The sequence below is a fragment of the Pseudomassariella vexata genome (assembly GCF_002105095.1).
Source record: "Pseudomassariella vexata strain CBS 129021 chromosome Unknown BCR38scaffold_7, whole genome shotgun sequence".
Taxonomy (NCBI): domain Eukaryota; kingdom Fungi; phylum Ascomycota; class Sordariomycetes; order Amphisphaeriales; family Pseudomassariaceae; genus Pseudomassariella; species Pseudomassariella vexata.
In genome coordinates this window covers 595,654-616,925 of record NW_024467962.1, presented here as the reverse complement: position 1 = coordinate 616,925, position 21,272 = coordinate 595,654, and the positions used below count along the sequence as shown (strand labels likewise).

The 21,272-nt window shown below is 50.9% G+C and overlaps 6 protein-coding genes across 6 annotated transcripts; 4 read left to right on the top strand and 2 right to left on the bottom strand.

Moving 5' to 3' along the window:
• Positions 1 to 2,853: 2,853 nt before the first annotated feature.
• BCR38DRAFT_301822 (uncharacterized protein) lies at positions 2,854 to 3,144 on the top strand (the record flags this gene model as incomplete). The annotated part of the gene is made up of 1 exon (XM_040854568.1): positions 2,854 to 3,144. A coding segment is annotated over one exon (291 nt), but the record flags the coding sequence as incomplete, so codon positions are not given.
• A 531-nt stretch (positions 3,145 to 3,675) lies between these two features.
• BCR38DRAFT_433635 (uncharacterized protein) lies at positions 3,676 to 6,261 on the bottom strand. The gene is made up of 2 exons (XM_040860264.1): positions 5,846 to 6,261; positions 3,676 to 5,728 (listed from the first exon to the last, which is right to left on the bottom strand). Exons 1-2 carry the CDS (start codon positions 5,933 to 5,935, stop codon positions 3,935 to 3,937), a joined length of 1,884 nt encoding a protein of 627 aa, XP_040715402.1. The 5' UTR covers positions 5,936 to 6,261; the 3' UTR covers positions 3,676 to 3,934.
• A 1,758-nt stretch (positions 6,262 to 8,019) lies between these two features.
• Positions 8,020 to 9,438, top strand: BCR38DRAFT_343012 (uncharacterized protein; the record flags this gene model as incomplete). The annotated part of the gene is made up of 2 exons (XM_040855990.1): positions 8,020 to 9,057; positions 9,124 to 9,438. 2 exons carry the CDS (start codon positions 8,020 to 8,022, stop codon positions 9,436 to 9,438), a joined length of 1,353 nt encoding a protein of 450 aa, XP_040715401.1.
• A 1,405-nt stretch (positions 9,439 to 10,843) lies between these two features.
• On the top strand, positions 10,844 to 14,579 carry BCR38DRAFT_409394 (uncharacterized protein; the record flags this gene model as incomplete). Its single annotated transcript, XM_040858369.1, has 3 exons — positions 10,844 to 11,122; positions 11,175 to 13,268; positions 13,323 to 14,579. The coding sequence occupies 3 exons, from the start codon at positions 10,844 to 10,846 to the stop codon at positions 14,577 to 14,579; spliced, it is 3,630 nt and encodes a 1,209-aa protein (XP_040715400.1).
• Positions 14,580 to 16,236: 1,657 nt separating this feature from the next.
• Positions 16,237 to 17,322, bottom strand: BCR38DRAFT_343059 (mPR-typeG-protein-coupled receptor; the record flags this gene model as incomplete). Its single annotated transcript, XM_040855994.1, has 3 exons — positions 16,237 to 16,398; positions 16,475 to 16,705; positions 16,768 to 17,322. The coding sequence occupies 3 exons, from the start codon at positions 17,320 to 17,322 to the stop codon at positions 16,237 to 16,239; spliced, it is 948 nt and encodes a 315-aa protein (XP_040715399.1).
• Positions 17,323 to 18,371: 1,049 nt separating this feature from the next.
• On the top strand, positions 18,372 to 21,127 carry BCR38DRAFT_343414 (RHD3/Sey1; the record flags this gene model as incomplete). Its single annotated transcript, XM_040856031.1, has 4 exons — positions 18,372 to 18,463; positions 18,535 to 18,963; positions 19,021 to 20,771; positions 20,835 to 21,127. The coding sequence occupies 4 exons, from the start codon at positions 18,372 to 18,374 to the stop codon at positions 21,125 to 21,127; spliced, it is 2,565 nt and encodes an 854-aa protein (XP_040715398.1).
• Between the last annotated feature and the right edge of the window lie 145 nt (positions 21,128 to 21,272).

Genomic DNA, 21,272 nt, shown 5'->3' with positions numbered 1-21,272 from the left:
ACAACGGGCAGCTATCGAAAAAGGCACTTAAATCTAGCCCAGTGTCTGTGGCACCGCGAAGAGCTCAATCAGAGCTCCGCACCAGGTGCTTTTCTTGCTTGACAATGCCCAGGCGTCTTTGGCCTTTGCTAGCCTTCCTGTCTTGATTCGTCAAAGTATGAGGTGGCAGGACAAGAAGACGACAGCCACTCGGAGGGAGAGTCGAGAGCCATGTTGAAGTTTGACATGTGAAAGTTAATGAACAGGGTGGGCAAGAAAAGTGTCCACCATTTCTGACTCTTGCATGCCAAGGTGAGAATCTGCAGCAAAGCACAGGCAGTCAGTATGCAATCATCGGGGATGCGAGCTTATTAGGAAAATGCGATGACAAAAGGCCGGATATTTCTCGTCAATCTCGAGCTGACATTGTAGCTCGATATGCTGCTGAGCGGAGTCGCCCAACGAAAATCGTTGAATTGCCAATGACTATACCGCTCTAGGCATTATTCCGTTTGATCGTCGCGAGGGTGAATTTTGAGTTGCCATCTCTGGGCGGCGGTATTACCGCTGTTCATTGTCATGCTTATTGTCATGCTTAGGCTCTATCCGACTCTCAGCACAAAGTAAAAAGCCAGCCGGTATGGTGGCCATAATCCAAGTAACACTCTTCCACCGCCTTTTGCTGTGTATTGAGTCTGCTACTTCGTACACGAATTACACTACCTGACACGACTAAAAGCCAGCTTCGTTAGAGCGATAGTGGCCGATTAGCTCCCGATTGCCCGATTACTTTCAAAGTATTCCTCCGTCGGGCCTTCCACCACCGGCCCCTCACTTTTTAATCTAAGTAGCATTCTACAAGCGTTGTGGCTTATTGTTGAGCTGCAGGTGACCACGGACCTTGGCCTGCTGCCAGGCCCTGGGAGGAGCGCGCGGAGTTATCAGGGTGCCTTCGGTATCCTCCAGCAAATGGCCTCGAGGTCTGAATGCGCACTTGCCATTCTTGATTTCATCACTCACCACTTTCCCAACTAACATTGACGGGGTGATCGTCACCTTTCTTCCGGAACTGACCCGGCACACCACGATAGAGGCATCAACTCCACTACCCCAACTTTTTCTTATCCAAGACACCCCTGCTTAGGGCGTGTGGACACCGGAACGGGCGCGGCACGCGGGCACCACAGCACTCAGTCTGCGGCCCTGAGCCCTGTCGGCAAGTTGGGCCGGCGACCATCTTTCCTCACCCATCCTCAATGTCGACCACACTGGCATTTTACACCAGGGCGACTATAATGCTCCAGCCCAGCCAAGTGCAGTAGTCTGCGACAAGATATCCACTCCCATTATCGGAATTACTCGCTCGACAAGAGCTTGCCGGGCTGTGACGACGTTAGCCACCGCCCTCGTCCACCGCTCCTCCAGCTGCCATTACTTTAGCTGCGTGCCATCCCCACGGGGCAGGAGCACATGCAAATTTCGCTCTCAGCTACTCACACCACCATTACCACCCCACCAAGACTCATATTTTCCCCAAAAGTCAATAGCAACGGCTCAATCCAGGCCCGCGTTGCGTTGGAAAACGTCGGCGAGAAATACCACCTGTAATTCTTGCGAGAACTGGATGCTACCGTTATTCCAACGCGTCGCCGCCTCTGATCTCAGACGCAAGAGCGTGGATATCCCTCACGTTCGAACAGGCCCCTACCATAACACTATATCTCTCGATCCATCTTGGTTCTTTCCACCGAGCTCCGTCTAGCCACCCCGCTACAAAAAGCACCCATGCTTGCCATACAGCGTCCCAGGATGGGTTCGTCGCAGCCGCCTGACGGCAATGGGCCATTTGGTTGTACGTCTTGGAGACTCGAATGCTTTTCTGCACACGCATGGACTGACTGTTACTTAGATTCCTTCATGCCCGATGATTCTCTCTTCCTCGAACCGCCCGAACCTGCTCCAGGGGAGCCTCTACTCACCCTCGAGGACGACCGAGCTCTAACCAGCTTCTTCGACCAAATCACCTCGAATCAATATAGCGACATGTCATTCGGCGAGGGTCTCAACTTCAGCGATGCATGGCACGGACTTCCCCCTCAGTTCATGGGAACGGCGACATCGTATGGACACCACCCTCCGCAGCCTATGTCCTCCTCTATACTGGACTTCGCCGACACCAACTTCAACTTCCAATTCGGGTCCACCTCGATGCCTCCCCCACCGCCGCCGCAGCCCCAACGACAGGCACCGCCACCTCCAATACATTCTCCAATCGAACAGGGCACATCCGCCGACGCTGCCGCGGTTTTGACTACCCTTCACAACGGTCACCATACACAGCGGTCCAACAGTATCAACCATGGGCCTCTTCATTCTTCGCAGCCGATGAGACCTCCTTCGAGCCACTCCATAACACAGCCGCGGAATCATTTTACGCCAGAACGGAGTAGTCCTGCTCACTTGGCAACCATTAGGGCACCAGTGCCACTTCCTGAGCAACACGATGAGAACCTCTTCGCCGACATGGCTTTCGGTACACCTCGGGCGACAAGCAGCCATAGAGGAAACCAAAACCCCGACGATGTGCGGTGGGGTACTGACACGAGTTTTACCCCCGGCCAGGGCTATGCCCCTGTATCCGACAAAGAGACGACTGAGGCCCTTGCCAATGAACGGCTGAAATACATGGAATGCCTCAAGCTGAGCAACAGTGCGGCTAACACCCGACCAGCCAGTCCTACGGTTAACGGGGACCATTCCCCTGTTAATGCGCGAGCCGGGAAGGCCAACGGCCACGCAAAGATGCCCAGTTTCTCCGAGGCACCTCGAAGACGCCGAAAGAGCAAGGCCAAGGGCGATGCCGAAGATGATGACGAAGACTCCGCTTCACCGCCGCCGAAAGTCGCCAGGAAGCGAAAGTCTAAGGTGAACTTAAGCGGAGCCGACGACACAGCATCCGTAAACGAAACCCCCGGGAAGAGGCGCAAGTCTAATGCCAACGGCTCCAAACCTCCTCGAGAGAATCTCTCGGATGAGCAGAAGCGCCAGAACCACATTCTTAGCGAGCAGAAGAGACGAACCTTGATCAAAGAGGGTTTCGAGGATCTTCAAGAGATCATCCCGAATCTCAAGAACGGAGGATACAGCAAGAGCGCTATGCTCCAACTTGCCGGCGAATGGCTGGATGACTTGATAAAGGGTAATGAGTTATTGTCACGGTAATCCAGGGATGCCAGTACCCAAAAGGCTCGCAGAGGGGCATCATTTTGATGTGTCTGTATCTGGTTGAGACTTGGGGTTTGTCTGCGACTCGGTCCTCATTGTTTTTCAACAGGAGTTTCCATGGAGGTAGGACGAATGGTTTGGCGAATTAGGGAAAGGTGGTAAATATGGGCAGGCCTTTTGCTGGGAAATTGCGGCGCATTCCTGGTTCACGATACCTTTGGGAGCTATACGGGTGGGATCTTGGGGCCGACATATAAATGTAGCCCAGGCATGGTGTTGGGGTAAGGCAGGACTGACTGATTGACTGATTGACTCTGTTGTAAATTTGCAAGACATTGTAGCTGCTAGATAGCTTATATACTTATACTAATTCAACCCCTTCTGAAGCTGTTGAATATGGAAAGAGCTATACATCAGGGAGTCCCTGTTTGGGGTGAGTTGATGAGCTACATCAACTGAACACGAGGAAATCTCGCAAAATTTACTACTATATTGAGACCGTCTGACACTGAGTTGTTTCTTATCTTGTAACGTACATCTTGGAGAGTCCAAGTTCACGATTCACACCATTTCCAAGTGTAGTATAATCTATATTCATATCCATGTCCACATCATTCCCAATCGGTTATTACTTCCAAACCATAACACCGTGATTGGATCGGGGTATCATGCCCGGCATTTTGTTTTGTTCATTCCCTGTCGTTATTCTCTTCGAAAAGGCTATTCGTTCTCACGAATCCCCCAAGACGTGGAAACGCTCGTGAGCCGACACCGCAAAAGCTGGGATCGAGTGTCCGCAGACGAGACACTTACGCGATCCACCCTCAGCCTCCCACGCCATTGTACAATCCTCTGCCTCGCTGTCCGGAAACGCGGGGTCCTCATCCTCACCTCCATCTTCGTCGAAACGCATATCCGTATACACGTTTGCCGCCGGGCCTGATGATGGAGTCTGCTGCTGCTGCTGCTTCTTCTTCTCGTCGCGACCGTCAATGCTGACCGGCGTTTCACCAGGCGCAACGAGTGTAGGCGACAATGTACCCTCGTCATAAACCTTCCACTCCCTTAACTTAGCATCCTGCGTCCGGAACATAACTGCTATATCCCTCCCGCTCCCTATGCCAGTCTCATTGCCGGTAAGCACGATATTCGTAGCGCAAATATTAATAAGTGCCAAATTCCAGCCATTACGCTCGGAATGCAGACGGGTGAACAGAGGGAGGACGGCCTCATGGACGAGCCGTTGGGCTATCTGCTTCAAGTCGCCTTGGAGGTTGAACACGAAATTTGGCAGGTATTGGCTTTTGGAGCTGCGGGTGAAGCTCTCTTTTGCTTGCTCTCCGTTTGGACCCGGTCCTGGTGGCTTTACGCGTGTCGATAGACACAGCGTCTTGGGATGGGCGAGCCATTTTTTGCCGCCGGGTTGTTCGGCGGAGGGGTCGTCGTCGACTAGGTCGTGACGCATTCTCTCAAGGAGGGAGATTGAGAGGTCACGTAGCTCGGGTAAGAGTTCCTGCGGGGTGTTTATTGGATTGGATACATATGTGTCTTCGATGCTGATCTGTGTCGGCACGTCCTGCGCCTCTTTGACCTCCATTTCGTCGACGCCGTGGAGCAAGCTCCATAGCTTCGCGCCGATGCCGCGCTCTGTGCCGGGCCGGTGGATGATTTTCTCTAGGAGCTCTGGTGACATGTCTGGGAATGCTAAGACCTCGTGTGTTGTGAACTTGGGGTGTTCCTCGTCATGGGGGACATGTTCTGCTGTTTGATAAATCGTCTTGGAAAGGATATGGTTTTCTATGAGAAGTGAAGTCTTGGATCCCAAGCCAGGGATTTTTCGTATCTGGTGGGAGTCCATGAACCCCTGAACGTCCTCATCTCGAAGACCTAGTAACGTGGTTTGATTTTTGGGCTTATGCACGCTGCCCGCCAACTTGGCCAGGACTTTGTTCGTAGACACTCCACAAGTTGAGGTGTAACCGAAGGCTTCGAGTTGGAGCCGCAGGTATCCTGCGAGATGAGACGCAAGCATCAAACGAACATAGAGCAGATTTGAAAAGCTTGCGACCTCCTTGGGATACAATTCCGGATAGGTGCACCCCAAGACACTATTGGCGCTGAACTGAAATCCCCTTTCCGGATCCAGCCGCTCCAGCTGAAAGAAGGACTCCGCTAACGCATTCGGGTTGAGTATCTGCTGATTATACTCAATAATGTCGGTCATATCCAAAAATACCTCGTCCAGTCCCAATCGTTCCACTTTGTTGTTCCAGGAGTGCGAACGCAAGAACAACCAAAGCTTCTTGGATGCAACCCGAAAGCGCGTCAGGTCCTCGCCATTCATCAGCACGAGGTCAGGACATAGCTTCTGCGCCTCCGAGATCAGCATCAGCTTTTTAACGCCTCGGGCCCTGGCGACATAGTTGCAGGTCGCGAGGATGCTCTTTTGCTTTATGCCCAGTGGCAACGACCTCAGAGCCGGGTTTTCGTTCTCGAAGACGCTGGCGTAGAAGCAGTCATAGTCCTAAGATTGTTCCAGTCAGTCATATCATTGTATGCACCAGGGGTTGTTGCATCATTATTACTCAGCAGTTCCATACTTTATGAGATTAGATACTTAAGTAAACGGTTGCGTCCTTACAAAATGCAATATGATCCTGTCGTCTCTCCGCTTAGGAATCTTGGGGGCTTTTGGTTTCTGAGGCGGCACCAACAGTCCCCGTCTCGACATGGTTTTCGTAGTGAGGCTTGGTCCAATCTTAACCCGTCTGCTCAGGACTGTGGTTGTTACGACCCAAGGATCTCTAATAACACCATTTCACTTTGGCGCCTGCTCCTGCCGCAGCGACCATGATGACTTTCGTGCTGCCCATGGGGATGCCTGAAGTGTCAGAACAGCCCATTGGAGAGTGCCAAGTCTCAGGAAAGGTGGGCTTTAGCTACTGTGCACTCGCACGGATTGGCACTGAGCGATCTGAGTGGGGTTTCCCACTACGGCCAGGCACACGCCATCGCGGAGCCACAATTGGCCTGCAAAATTTAATGTTCCAAATCTGGTTTCCTAAAATCCCAAGCACCTCGTTCCATTGAGATCAACAACATTCGGCAATGCGCATTCCTGAAGACATTTTCTTCTAGCAGTACACTTGGCGATGTCAGCCGTCTCTGTTTTAAGCAACCTGGAGAAGGTCGTATTGCAGTATCTTCCGGTTTCCGAGACCTCCCGATCCCAACCCAGCACGACCCAACCGTTCGGTAAGCGACAGGTTGGTTCGCTGGGCCAACGTACGTGATTTCGTTTCGAAGCAGGCCACACGGTGAGATAAATTTGGCATTCCAAGCTTCCGAATAAAAATAGCTTAGTCCACCGTTTACTTACTCGCGGCGGAGGAAGTGGGCCAAAACTCTGTTTTTAGCCTTGACGAGTAAGTATTCGGCGTGCGTAAGAATATAGATGGCAACATTTTGGACCAGTTTCAGAGTGGATGTCGATAGAAAAGTGCTCAATTACGGACATCAATCAGTGCTTGCTTGACAAGATACAAAGTACGAGGCCATGATCCATAGCTCACGTGTCCATATGATTCTAACCGGTTGCTGCCAAAACTTTTCCTGCAGGAATTTTCGGCTCCATTTTGACCTTCCCAAGGTAGCATGGAAGGGGGGTAGTGGAAGGCTGAGCTGAGCTGCGCAATAGACGGGTGCTCATGAAATTCCTGAAGCTGAGGGTATTACATCCATTCCATTCCATTCCATCGTACTTTGGGCGAGTCAATAGCACACTCGTCGATTCAGATTACGCGGCAGACGAGCTAGTAGCTGTCGTTCAGCCAGACGGTTCAACGATCACTAGTGGGACAAATGGACACTCGTATCGTTTGTCCTCGTATAATCCGACAACCTGGCTTGTTTACTCTCTCGGGGTTCTAGCTCAACTTGGATGCTAGCTCGCATTCTCGAGTAGTCTGTCTTTTTTGATCACCTCCGAGGCGGCATCCTTTTGCGAACTATAATCCCTATCTCGAACGACTCATATTTCCAGCAATACGCCATCGTCGCCCAAGTGCGGGGATTTCACTGTTGGTCGCCAATGGGCAGCAGATTAGACGCCGTGTGCCCAAGGCCGCATACGCGGTGAGGACCAGACAGCCGAGCTGGCAGGGCAGCTGATTGGCGCAGTGCGACCAGGATGATGATACGTTGTGGCAGAAAACCTCGGCGCTTGCGCCTTCGAGTCGCATCCCTCCTCACTTACATGGGTGCCTTTTTATAGCCAACTAACGGCTGACTTGCCACCCAGCACGTTTTGTACGGTCTCGTACTCCCCCCGTCGAGTGGACCAACCCTGGCTCTTCCGATGGCCTAGTGTCCAATATAACATATGCCCAGCAGCAGCCACGTCCTATGGACGTTGTTTCTACACATATCATCCTGCCCCCATCTTGCTTCTTGCTGGCTTCTCGCGTCTAAAATGTTTCTTCACGCTGCATCTCGCATTAGTGCAACACTTTTTGCCGCCTGACCTGGACCCAGCCTGCTTCATCCCTCTCCTCTTTCCTATCGGACAACTACTTGAACAAGTCAACTCTGGTCTGATAGATATAGCCGCCGCACCCTCCTCTCTTCTCTGTGCCTCAATTGCTATCTTTTCTACACTCTCGTGTGATACATCCCGGCTGGCTGGGAGGTTGCCTGAAAGTCCTCGTCTGCTGGTGGCACAGGCCGAGTGGCAATAATCAACAAGCTTTCTTGCGATCCTTTCATCCTATACTCTGATCAGGCTCACGTTTATCGGCCCCATCTCTCACCGTAAGCATGTCGGCTTCCGGCTCCACCAAGAGGCCCCGGCTATCTCTTCAAATCAAGCCAAACACGGGAACTAGTGGCCGGCCGGCGAAGAACTCAATTGCCCGCAGTGATCCAAAGTCACCGACGGCATTCAACACTCTTTCCAATGTCTACGTCACAGCCATCGAGAGATCGACGCCGGTTCAAGCCACCCCCTTGACAGCCATCAACCTCGGCGAGTCTTCTCTGAAGCTACAGTCAAACCACGACGCTCTAAAAGACATGAAACAGAGGATACAAACTCCACAGGCCGCCAAATATCCCGACACGCCGCTTACGGCTAACCCAGCATCACCTATGCAAATGGAATGGATGTTCCCGAGCACCATGACAGCGACGCCGCCTCTTTCGGCAGGGCCGGTCGATCCATCGGGTTCGAAAGTGTTTTCATTTGCGCCCAACGATGTACCGAGTCAAGTGGTCCCGACATCTCCGGCCCAGTCTCGCCGTCGTGTCACATATGTTCCTCTGGCGCCAGGCTCCAAAGCGCCGTATATCCATCCTCGAACATTGCACAGTATCTTGCGCAACTCACCACTACCCCCATCAAGTGCCAAAAGCCCGGTCTCGCCCAGGAGGCAATCTCTTCGATTGCAGGAAAAAGCAGCCCGCCGCGTCGGCTATGAAAGCCCACTAGAGCAAACCATTACGACCGAAAAGTACACCAAGTCACACATCGACCTGCTTGTCGAAGAGGCCTCGCCATGGTCAGCTTCACCAATTGTGGAGGACTCGGACATGATGTTGGACCTCACCATGGCCTACACTGGTGATGAAACTCGCGATGGTGGGCAAACACCTGGGCCTTTTGAAGAGATGCGTAGAAGGATGGCCGGGCTGGGGACAGAAACACTTGTGTCGTCGCCGAGGCCAGGAGGCATCAGGAAACACAAAAAGAAAGAGAAGAAGCGACGATGGGTGTGGACCATCGGCCAAGATGGTGAAGAAGACGAAGGTGGCGCCATTGCTGCCATCCGAGCCGCAGCCGATGCCAGTACACCCAAGGTCTCCGTGCCTAAGATCTCAGTACCTCTGAAGGCTGCCACACCTCGGTCTGCTTCGGTGCCGAAGCTTTCAATGTCCATGAAGGCGACCACGCTGGAACCTATGACGGCGGTCCAGATCAGCGTCGAGCATGCGGACTCGGAGTCGAAGAACACCAGGATGGACGTTGACGTTGACATGTCCGATACCAGCAGCGTCTTCACGACGAGCAGGGCCACGACACCGTTTAGCGTCGACTTGGACCATGCGAAGACGCCGACGGCCATGTTTGCCAACTCGGTACTCGCCAAGGTGGAACGGCTTGGGTCGGTGGATTTATTCAATTCGGAGACTGGGAGTAGGAGGGACACGCCTATCCCACCTGATTTGCTGACGAGCTGAAGTTCTTTATTAATAAGTTGGATTATTAATGGACGGTCAAAGATTGAGAACATTTCCGACCAGACAGAATACTATAAGTGCCCAGACAAGTGGAGAGAGAACTCACGACCATGGACACGTCATGATTTTATATGCATACCGCGAGGCACAAAGGGAGCATTGGGGGTAGGTCAGGGTAGGAGGATTGATACCATCTGTAGAATAGTTTCAGTGTGAGGATATGCATCGAGCAAACTAGAACTTGAATGAGACATGCCGAATATGAACAACCTTAAATAATTTTCATAGTCCCAATGAAGCGTTTCGAGATTGGGCCATCGAGTAGCGTGAGCGAGCAGTATATGGAACAGATACCCGAGATTTGAATTCGAGATTGTGCAAATCTCGTGGTCTAGTCTGACACAAGAAAGGTGATGCCAGGAGCCTCACCGCCGGGGTCTGGACCTTACGAATGAACACCAATCAACAGATCGGCAAACCCTGTTCCCGATAAGCGCCGTCACATTGGAAATGGGCGTTGAGAATCGCCAATGGAAAGAACAAACGCCTTGACAAGATGTGTAGGGCACTGATGACGCAAACTGCTCATCCTTGTTGTAGATCGCCCTAATTCTCAACATCCCACCTGCACTAGCAGCAACATTGAGCGAGCTCCTAGCCCAAAACTGCATACTTTTCAGCTGAACACCAACCCGGTCAAAGCAAACTGATCAAAATCGACGATCGATCGCACTTCTTTCCAGACTACTGTAGTTTTATCTGCTCAAATTGTCAGTCATGCAATCTTGGTCATGCAACGTTTTATTATTCAGTTTCATTTCCCGGGGAAAGCTGTGTCACCCGCTCGTCCATTCAAGCTGTGAAATGAGGGACACAGACACTCATGCGGGATGCCCTTGGGTGCAATGTAGGAGACAGCAAACTTATAATGAACGCATGTTGTTTCTTGTTGAGAGCTGAATTACCCCACATTGTCCCAGCTTAACCAACCTGCTCATGTTCCACAAGCGTCTTGGAGGCCGGAGCATTTCAGTGCTGCAAAAGCTGCAGGTGCCTTGATATTCATTTAGCAGGAGCTACCACCACCTACGTCATTACCTGCCTTGGATGATATACAAACACGTCTGGCAGTAGCTGAATGATGCAATACCGGCAGGTTGGGCAGCTCTCCCAATTAATTTCAAGGGAGGAGAAGCTTATATCTATTGATTCTTATGAAGCTTGAATCACCTACACCTCTCTCTCCGATTGACCTACCCTTTTGGTAGCATCCGTTCCCACGATCCATTCTCTGCCCCCATCCCCCACCTCGAGCGACTGGTCCTACTGGTCGCCCTACCCTTACAATAATCAGCTATACCCTTGTCAAATCGCTTAGGTCTTCCTCTCATTGGCACCGTGCACAATGACAGATCAAGAGCAAAGGGCGCCCGGTGGCCATTATTCTGGTCGGAATCGCATTCCTAACATTCAGCAATTCGTGGCCAGTCTCGATAGGGACAAGAAGGAGCGAGATGCAAAGATCGATGCGTCTGGCCAGGGCGGGGGCCAGAAGGTCGCACAACCGCAGGTTCAGCAGAAGAACAGTACAAACCGGAAAACTGTGACGGATCCTGTTACAGGGAAGGAGGTCGAGATCGAGGATGTTGATATTGATTTTGAAAAGGCTGCAGACGAGCCATCGGTGAGTATAAAGTTGTGATCTTGCCATAAACCCCAACTAAGATGTCTTCTAGCTGTCTGTACCCAATGCCAACTTGGGCAAAGATACTACGGTCAAAACAGATGTTACACAGTCGGGCGAGGAGTACAAACGCAACCAGGACATTACTGCGCCCCCGGATCCAGTTGCGACCGGATCAACGTCAGATGTTCCTATCCATGGCGAGAAGACAAATATCCTGTTCCACCCAACGCCTTCTGTCACCTACGATCCCATGTACAATATGATCGAGAAGCGAGCAACAATACTTTGTGCCGCCGTGTTCTTGGTCATCATTTCCGTTGGGAAGATCTTTGGAGGCCGGCTGCTTGGCTTGATCCCACTGGCCATTTGCGTCTCTTCTGGAATTTTCTTATGGATGAAAGATGTGGTGAGACAGGGTAGGGATATCGAATGGTCGAGCGAGCAGAAACGTGGGGAGATGGCAACCGCCAACTTGATCCCGGAATCCGTCGAGTGGATGAACACACTCCTCGGGATCGTTTGGGGCCTCATCAATCCAGAGATGTTCGCCGCTGTGGCCGATACTCTTGAGGACGTTATGCAGGCCTCGGTACCTGGCGTCATTGAAAACGTTAAAGTTGCCGATATCTCTCAGGGCAACAACCCGATCCGCATCCTGAGTCTCCGTGCTCTTCCCGACGATCACATGAAGGATATCAAAGATGAGATGCATAAGAACAACGAGAAAATTAAGGACCCGCAGGAACTTGCTGCGGACGAAGAAGGTGGCGATTATTACAACCTCGAGTGCTCATTTGCATATCATGCCAAACCCAGCAATGGCTCTGTTTCTGCTAAGGCCGCGAACATGGGCATGCAACTGGTTTTTTACCTTGGTGTGAAGGGGCTATTTGGTGTACCCCTTCCGATCTGGGTCGAGTTGATCGGGCTTGTTGGAACCATACGTTTGAGATTGCAAATGTCTCCAGAACCGCCATTCCTCAAGGCTGTCACGTTCACCCTCATGGGCGTACCGAAGGTCCAGGCTGGTTGCACCCCAATGATAGAACGCGGGGTGAACATTCTGAATCTTCCGCTCATCTCCAACTTCGTCAACTGGGCAATCAAGACAGCCGCGAGCATGTATGTCGCTCCCAAATCGATGACGCTCGACTTGGGCAAGATGCTGCAAGGAGACGATATCCAGAAGGAGACCAACTCTCTGGGAGTAATCTTCATTCGCATTCGCAAGGCTGTCGGGCTCTCGAAGCAAGATCGTCGTGGGTCGAACGGCGGTGGGTCAGATCCCTACATCACAGTCAGCTTCTCCAAATTTGGAAAGCCAATGTATTGTACGCGAGTCATCCAGGATGATCTTAATCCTATTTTCGAAGAGACTTGTGCTCTTATGGTTACGTCAGATCTCATTAAAGCAGACGAGCAACTGTCCATGGAGTTGTGGGACAGTGACCGTTCCAGCGCCGATGATGTTGTAGGCAAGGTTGAGCTGTCGTTGCAGAAACTCATCCAGCATCCTGGGAAGATATACCAACAGGTTTCAAAGCTGAAAGGAGTGAAAGCGGAGAGCGAGATGCCCGGAGAACTCCACTGGGAAGTTGGTTTCTACGGCAAGACTCAATTCCGCGCCGCACTCCGTACTGATGGCAAGGACGTCAATCTGCCCAAGGAGCTTCGTGATGCTAAGGAACTGCAAGATGATAAGGGCACTGTGGATAACGCTGAGGAAGATGCTGTCACGCATACCCCTCCCGATCCGTTGTGGCCTTCTGGCATCCTGAGTATTGTCGTCCACCAAATTGTCAATCTGGAACTTGCAAACACCCAAGGCTCCAAGGGCGGTAAGAGGAAGGGCGGAAAGGAATACGAACCTGCAAGAGATGCTGGTGAGATCAAGGAAGAGTCGAGCAAGAGTCTTCCCAGTGCTTACTGCACTATTCTACTCAACGACGAATTGGCGTATAAAACCCGAACGAAGGTGGTCTCCTCTAAACCAATTTACAACGCAGGTACTGAGCGTTTCGTACGAGACTGGAAGTCGGCTGTTGTTACAATTTCAGTTCGTGATTCGAGAAACCGAGAACATGATCCAATCATTGGTGTTGTTCCGCTCAAACTGAGTGACATCTTGCAGACAGCCTCTCAGGTATATACTGTTCTAAAAAGGTATTTTATAACAGAAGCTAACATGATATGCTAGACAACTCGATGGTATCCCTTGGATGGTGGTATTGGCTTTGGACGCATCCGCGTCTCCCTTCTTTTCCGCTCCGTCGAACTTCAATTGCCGCCCCCTCAGCTGGGCTGGGACGTTGGAACATTCGAGTTCACCTCAGACCAGATCACTTCTACATATTCCGACAAGGGCAAGATTAAGTTGCGACTAAGAACTGGTGGCAGCTCTGTGAGTTTGAAGCGCGAACAGTGCACTGTGGAGGTCGGCAATGTAACATGGAACATCACTGGTGATGAGAAGCACAACAAGCCACGACTCCCTGTTCGATACCGCTACCGCTCACCGGTGTTCTTTGAATACCATTTCAGTGGAAAGCGTCATACAGATATTTTCTCCGCAGTATGGCTGCAGGAACTTGTTGACGGCGAAGAAAAGGATTTCGACCTTCCTATATGGCGGTGTAATAATGGGATGCGTCTATCCCAAAATTACATCACCGAGGACAACTTCCACGATATCCCTGACATGGAGATGGAAGTAATCGGTCGCCTGCGGTTCCGCGGCCGCTTCAAGGCCGGCACTGACCGTGACCACCTCCGCTTCGTCACGGATAACGATTCGAGAGAAACCATTGAGACTTGGGAGGCCTGCTTTGCCGAAGGCGTGCGTCATGAGGAGGTGTCTAATGAGATACCTCCGGTCATTCAAAAATTGCACGACGACTCCTTGACCCAGGGCCGTGACGTTCTCGCCACCGCCAGTGAAGAAGACAAGCAGCGCTGGCTCGCCAAAGACGGCACCGACTGGTCCAGCGCCTTCGGCTCTGACCCTGCCCGCCTAACACCCGGCGTCAGTGGCTATGACGAGGAACCAGACTACGAGTATTCAGACGATGATTCAGAAGATGCTAGCGCCGATTCTCCGACCCAGGGCGTGCGACACCAGGTTACCGACCTGGGTATCAATGATGGGTCAACGAGCAACGTCGCCGTTGACGGTAGTTCCGCCCCACGTGGAAGTGGTGACTCGGAACTAACTACATCTACCACTACTGGAAGTTCCAGGTCGAGCAGTACTAAGAGCAGTAAGAACCCCGTGAACCAATACAAGGAGTACAAGTCACGGAGTCGCGATCTGCACCGTCAGCAGAGAGGGCTCATGCAGTGGAGGCCGATGCGTACTATGGCTTTTGCGAAGGATGAGGCCAAGTATGCGATACGACGCATGACGAAGATGGGGGCGCTAGACGGAAGACAGCCGGATGTGGAGACTGAAGTTTGAGGTTTGGCAAGTTCATGACGGATGGTAATACATAATGATCGGTCATTTCGTTGCTGTGTCTTTCCTCAAGGACGTTATGAAGATGCGAAATTTTAATTCTTGGTCTTTCACGCACGGTATGGAAGATTGGTCGGTTGACTGATCGATTGGCAAAACGAATGGTTACAGGGAACAGGGCTTCTTGCTTGTACACGTAGTGTAAAATAGGTAGGATGACATACGCAGAATGAGATATCGAATGAGTAATATACCATGCTTATCACCTAATCTCGTGAGTTGTGTATCAGCTGCAGAGAGGGAAAAAGAAATTGATAATATTAAAGTTTTGTGAACCTGAATTCGACCATTATTAGAATGTAGTAGTGAACTGCTACGATACTGAAGAAAAGTGAAGGGGAAGTTGCTTATCGCGTCCTCGGGCTGAAGAGAGCACAGTGTTGTAAGATACGATTTTTGAAGCGGTATAGCGCATATACGACGATCAGTAGTTGGTTGTATTTATGTTGCAGAAAGTACTAGCATTCTGATAGGCGCCCTGTTCAATCCAGCAGGCAACAGCAGGCTTTAGGATAGAGCGGCCGATATAGTAAGTGATATAGCAGAGAGGAATCTCGACTTGTTCTTATCCTATATCACCAACCGTACTTCCAGCTATCTGGATTGAGGCACTTTATTAGAGGAAAGGTGGTGGGGTTTGTAAGGAAACCGAGTAGTAGAGGCATTCAATGTGATTATCTATTTAGATACTTGGGTCTAATATGTTTCCCTGAGAGTGTGAGATACAAGTTGATACATACTTGCTTTAATAAGGAGACCAATAGTTGACCACTCCAGTAGGAAGGATTCAACACACATCAAAATGATAATGCGCTAGGGACAACTTGACCAACATCTGTACTGTATCTTATATTACCATTATCACAATTAGTTGTAGTCGGTTGCTCATGTATTAAATCGGTTTTACGATGTCCACTAACCTGGCCCCTTCACACCCATCCAATGTGCTCGGATTCATCTAGCATGCTGCAACAGCCCCTAATTGTCCAGGTGCATGGCGAAAGCCCCGCCCTTCAGACCATCTCCTAGATCCTAACCAGCTCCGGTGCGTACTTCATTATTGGTGCGCTTAATGGCGTAACTTCGCACCGACAAATATCCACGACGGTCAGTGTGCGTGTGTGTTTCTGATGTACGCCCTAAATTCGCACATGTCCACATTTGCGATGAATATGCGCCTTCCGGAGGCAATTTCCCACTTTTCCTCCGGGCTAACGTATACTCTTAGCGAGCATGCAGACTGATACTCCTGACCAGGAATTAGATGTCGTAAACCAACAAGAATACGTCTAGCTGCGTACAGTCCGCTCAACGCTAGTTGAAGTTCAAGTGGAGTTGTCGCATAGAGACCTAAGTGACATTGCGGAGGCGTGGTTCTCTATTGTGTTTGCGTAGTGGATAATGCTCTATTACTCGTCCCGAAATCACAGGTAGGTCCTGATATCAGACTTGCCATCAGTTACAACCAAGGGTGATCTGATGGTTTTGTCATCTCGAGGCGAAGATAGCATTGTGCGAGTTGAGTTGCTGTCCCAGGGTTCAAGCGCCTCCGCAATTGCCACAACAATCTGCATGGACGTCATTGTGAACTCCATAGCGCTCAGTGTGAGGGACATTGCCGGTTGATGTAATTATAGTCGAAGGCAGACAGTACGCCAACCAGGTGGGTGACTGTAGCGAGTACTACCAGGACGTGGAAGATCTGGTGAGACGACCCGTATAAGTCGAATTTGCCCGGTTTCAAACGTTCAGGAAATCTTGTCTAAACGTTGTCAGTACGCTTTGTGGAATACCAGCCTGGATGGCCCACTCTAGTGTAATATCAGTTGAAGACTTACGGCATATACAACCGCGCCTAGCAAAAACAGGCCTCCTTCGATAAGATAATACAGTAACCCAGACTGTAGCAGCATCTGCGGAAAGCCAAACATATAGATACCATGGGCGATAGGTGCAAACCCGGATAAGCCAGTACACACGAGAGTCAGGAGGCGAAAAGTGCGCCAGCGGCTGCCTTGGAACTTTGGGTGCAGCATAACGAACAGCGAGAGAGCACCGAGTCCGCCGATCTAAACAAAGCAGAATTTGAGCACACTTTTCTAATAGAAGCAGGTTGTGGCAGTATACCTACCATTCCCCAATAAATGTTTCGTTGTAAGTTTTCACACCAGAAACCTACATATATACCGGAGACGAAAGAACCCAGAATCAGGAGAATGATTCCAGAAAAGTCTAACCGCAGCCATATCGACTCGACTTTCTCAGAGTGACTGATAAGGGTATGATACGCAGCAGAAAGCCCGAAACACGCAGTTGCGGTCAAGAGAAAGAAGGCAAGGACGAAGTAGTCTCCGGCAGTGACTCTGGAATACCTGCGGTGGAGAGGCTCGAGTATGTAAGACTCTCCAAGAAGGAAAGCTACCGAAGGCAACAGGTGAGAATGGATGTTGACTAATTCATTATGTACGTAGAACCAGCTTCGCAAGCAAGTCTTGGCTGACTCGGAGACTGGTCGATAGCCGTGTCTAATGAATTGATTGTCTCTGTACCATTCTGGTAACTCGTTAAAAGAAAGCAGACAGAAATGATGGTTTGAGTGGATAGTTCTGGTTGCAGAAAATGGCTCGAAATGTCTCTCTTCTTTATCCCCGGAGTCGGGGCTTCTCGTCTCAGTCTCATAGGGCATTTTCGATTGCCTTCGAGAGAGAGATTAGGAGGATACCGTTTGAAAGAAGCATAGGGGGAATGTGTGGAGAGAATCATCAACTAGACTGGATATGCGATATTTAATTCTTTGTAGTTACTTCTCAATAACCGAAATCAACTGGTCCTATTCTGGAAGAACTGAGAAAGGACGACCATAATGAACCAGGATATTGTCGAGTTTTCCCGCAATTCCGACCGGTTCGGTCTTGGAGAGGGGGGTCGGATCCACCAGTGATTGCTTATGAAGAAGACTCGGCCGAGCTCATACAGCATCCTTCTGCGAAACGACCAAGTGTTGAGTATCTTGTAATTGACAATGCCATGTCGTCGAACGATTGCGAATAGATATGCTATGGCCATGGGTTAAGCGTTGGTTCAGCACGAACATTCTTCTCAATGGCTTGTGATCAGCTTGGATGTCTATTACCGGCCAGACCAAATAAAACGATCAAACGCAAGAAACAAAGGAGGACAGAAGCACGACTTCTGATCATTAGTGATGTGCCAACCTGACCACTCATTCCCTCCATTGTCCATGTTCATGCAGTTGTTCACACCATTGTTGGGGAACTTTGGCTAAACAAGTATGTACGGAGTAGTCACCAGTTGATCACTTGCTGGCAGTCGAGGTTCGGATGCACAACAGCAGGTACGTAAAATGTGTGGGTCGGAATTAGAGCAATGGCTTGGAGAGCTCGGGTTCACTGGTCACGGGCCTGTGCCACATGTATGTGATGATGAGGGCCTGTGCACCACGGACCACGGACCGTTCACTGGGTTGGGGTGGCTTGCAGCTCATCTTACAAGCAGGTTGAGTGGCCAGATGATGACCAGGGTTGCTTGTCAACATCATTTCTACACACTTTCCCACGGTCGAATCACCACCAACGGCTCGTGTGCTGTGATCTACATCTCCTTTTTGTCCATTTTGCGCACTTCGGAGGGTGTCCGGCGATGGCATAAATTCTTCTTTGTCTTTGTGGTAATATTCAAGCTCCATCGTTGCTTCTGACACAGTATTCCGTAAATATGAACGGACACTTTGCTTCTGTGGGCGACGAGTCGACAAAGGCCGACTACGAACATGGCGTCCAAGTCATTGATGAGGACAAGGAGTTCAAGTTTGTGTCCCCACGCCATGCGCAAAGCATCGTGGACGACGTGCTATAATACTGACACGTCATCATCATAGCCCCAAAATCAACGCGTATCTGCAAGCAACCAATGTAGCTGACGCTGGCTTCAATTACCACCTCATCTCCGTCTTTGGCTCCCAGTCGACCGGCAAGTCAACACTGCTCAACAACCTCTTTGGTACCGACTTCAATGTTATGTCCGAGACGGAACGTCGACAGACCACCAAAGGAATATGGATGTCAAAGAACAAGAAAGGGTCCATGGCCGACAATATTCTTGTCATGGACGTCGAGGGAACCGACGGCCGAGAACGCGGTGAGGATCAAGACTTCGAAAGAAAGAGTGCACTCTTTGCGCTGGCCACAAGTGAGGTTCTGATCGTGAACATCTGGGAACACCAGGTGGGCTTGTACCAAGGAGCCAATATGGGGTTGTTGAAGACGGTCTTCGAAGTCAACATGATGCTGTTTCTTAAGGACAAGCAGTAAGTCTTGGTGGTGAACTCCTGCTTATCCGAAGGCAACTGACAGGTTGGACACAGGTCAAACCCTCGATCACTTCTCTTCTTCGTGATCCGCGATCACATCGGTCATACTCCGCTTTCAAACCTGCGAAACACTTTAATACAAGATTTAGCCAAGATCTGGTCATCCATCTCGAAGCCTCCCGGCCTCGAGAACTCGCGCATAGAAGACTACTTTGATTTTGCTTTCTCCGCCTTGCCCCACAAGATATTACAGCCGGAGCAGTTTGTGGCCGAGGTCGGCAAGCTAGGCCAGCGATTCGTCACAGCAAGTCGAAGTGGAAAGCCGCAAGGCGAGCATGGTGATCACGAATTTGACGGGGGCATTCTCCTGCCTGAATATCACAGAAGGATTCCTGCCGATGGCTTTTCTATCTATACCGAAGGCGTTTGGGACCAAATTGTCAACAACAAAGATCTCGATCTGCCAACCCAACAAGAGTTGCTGGCACAGTTTCGATGCGACGAGATTGCCCGCGAGTGTCTCGTGGCATTCGACGAAGTCATCTCTCCCTTGGAGGAAAAGCAAGCTGAAAGCGCTCGCGTTGGCAAGCCGTTTGTGCTTCCGAAGCTGGGTGCCACGGGTAGCGCGGCTCGGGAGAAGTGTTTGAAAAACTTCGAGACGTCAGCCAGCAGATACCACAAGGGCGTGTACAAGCGGAAGCATACCGAGCTAGAAACGAAGCTCGACCAACGCTTAAAAGCTCTCTACCATGGTCAATTGTCCGCTGCTCACAAGTCGGGTGTGGCCACTTTCAGCGAAGCCGTTTCGGGCGCCGTGAAGGCGGGCCAAAAGTCAGGAGGCTCCTATGAGTTTGCAGAAATCGTTGACACGGAGAAGCAGAAAACACTGGAGTTCTTTAAGAAAGAAGCACAAAGTCTGGCCATTGCGAACGTGCCCTGGACCAATTTCAAAGCACAGTTCCTTCTTTTCGGCAAAGAACTAGATGAAGTTAGTGCAAGGCTGAGAAAGGACGAAATGCGGAGATTGGCTACCAGAGTCGAACGCTGGGTCAGGTCGCGACTTGGGGATGCTGTGGGTCTAGAATTCAACAAACTCGGTTCTGGCAGAGGTGGCTCCGGAGCCCCCGAGACAGGCGAGAAACCCGCAACCGAGAAGGATTTGTGGGATCGAATCTGGAACGTGTTCATCACCATCGTTGGGGAGGCTGAAGGTCGCTTTGCCGATAGAGCGAAGAGCTTCGAGGCAAGTCAAGACGAGGTGGATGTCGGCTTGTGGCGGCTACGTCGCAAGAGCTGGGTCGCGTTGAGAGAAAAGATCGAGGAAGAGGTCATGGAAGGCAACATCCTGCTCAAGCTTCGCGAGAACTTCGAGGACAAGTTCCGATACGACGAAGCTGGAGTTCCGCGGATATGGCGCCCAGCGGACGACATAGAGGGTATTTACACCAAGGCGCGGGAGTCGACTTTGACACTTATTCCTCTCCTGTCCAGATTCAGGCTGGCAGCTACCTACGCCGCGCCTGATCTGCCCGACTTCGTTGGTCACCAACCTCGAGGTGTTGAAGCGGGGGATGAAGATGACCTCACTCCCATCGGCGGGGTCGACGAAGAGGACGGCAAGAGCCTGGAAGAGGAAATGACGGTCCTCAGTGAGGGAAAGCGCCAAGATCTTGTGGTCAGATTCAAGAAGACTGCAGATGGTGTGTACGTTGAGGCCAAGCGCAGCGCCATCGGTGGAGTCGCTCAGGTGCCACTGTACTTCTACGGATTACTTTTGGCACTTGGATGGAACGAGATTATCACCGGTGAGTTTTCTCTATTTGATGCTAAGGACCCATCCATCCATCATCCATGTTAACTTGTTGCAGTGCTTCGAAACCCGATGCTCTTCCTCCTCATGATCATCCTTGCTGGAGGAACTTACGTTGCCTACACTCTGAACCTCCTGGGCCCAATGATGCAAATGAGCAGTGCTGCTTGGGGCCAGGGACTAGAGATTGGAAAGCAGAAGCTCCGTGAGTTCCTGGAGAGCAACGAGACTGCCAGACAAGCCATCGCCATGCCTTCGCGTAGAGATAGCGACAACATCAGCATGGACACATTGGATAGTCGAGGAAAGAAAGCATCACGAGCCGCCGCCGATGACGATGACGACATTTGATATCATGAGTTGAGAAAAGGAAGCAGGACGGGGGCACAGGACAGGACACAGGATAGAGTATATCTTCATTAGTATCATGACACATCCCATTCGGAATGGACTGCGTTCGAGACACTGGGTGCATACTACATGTCATACTCATACT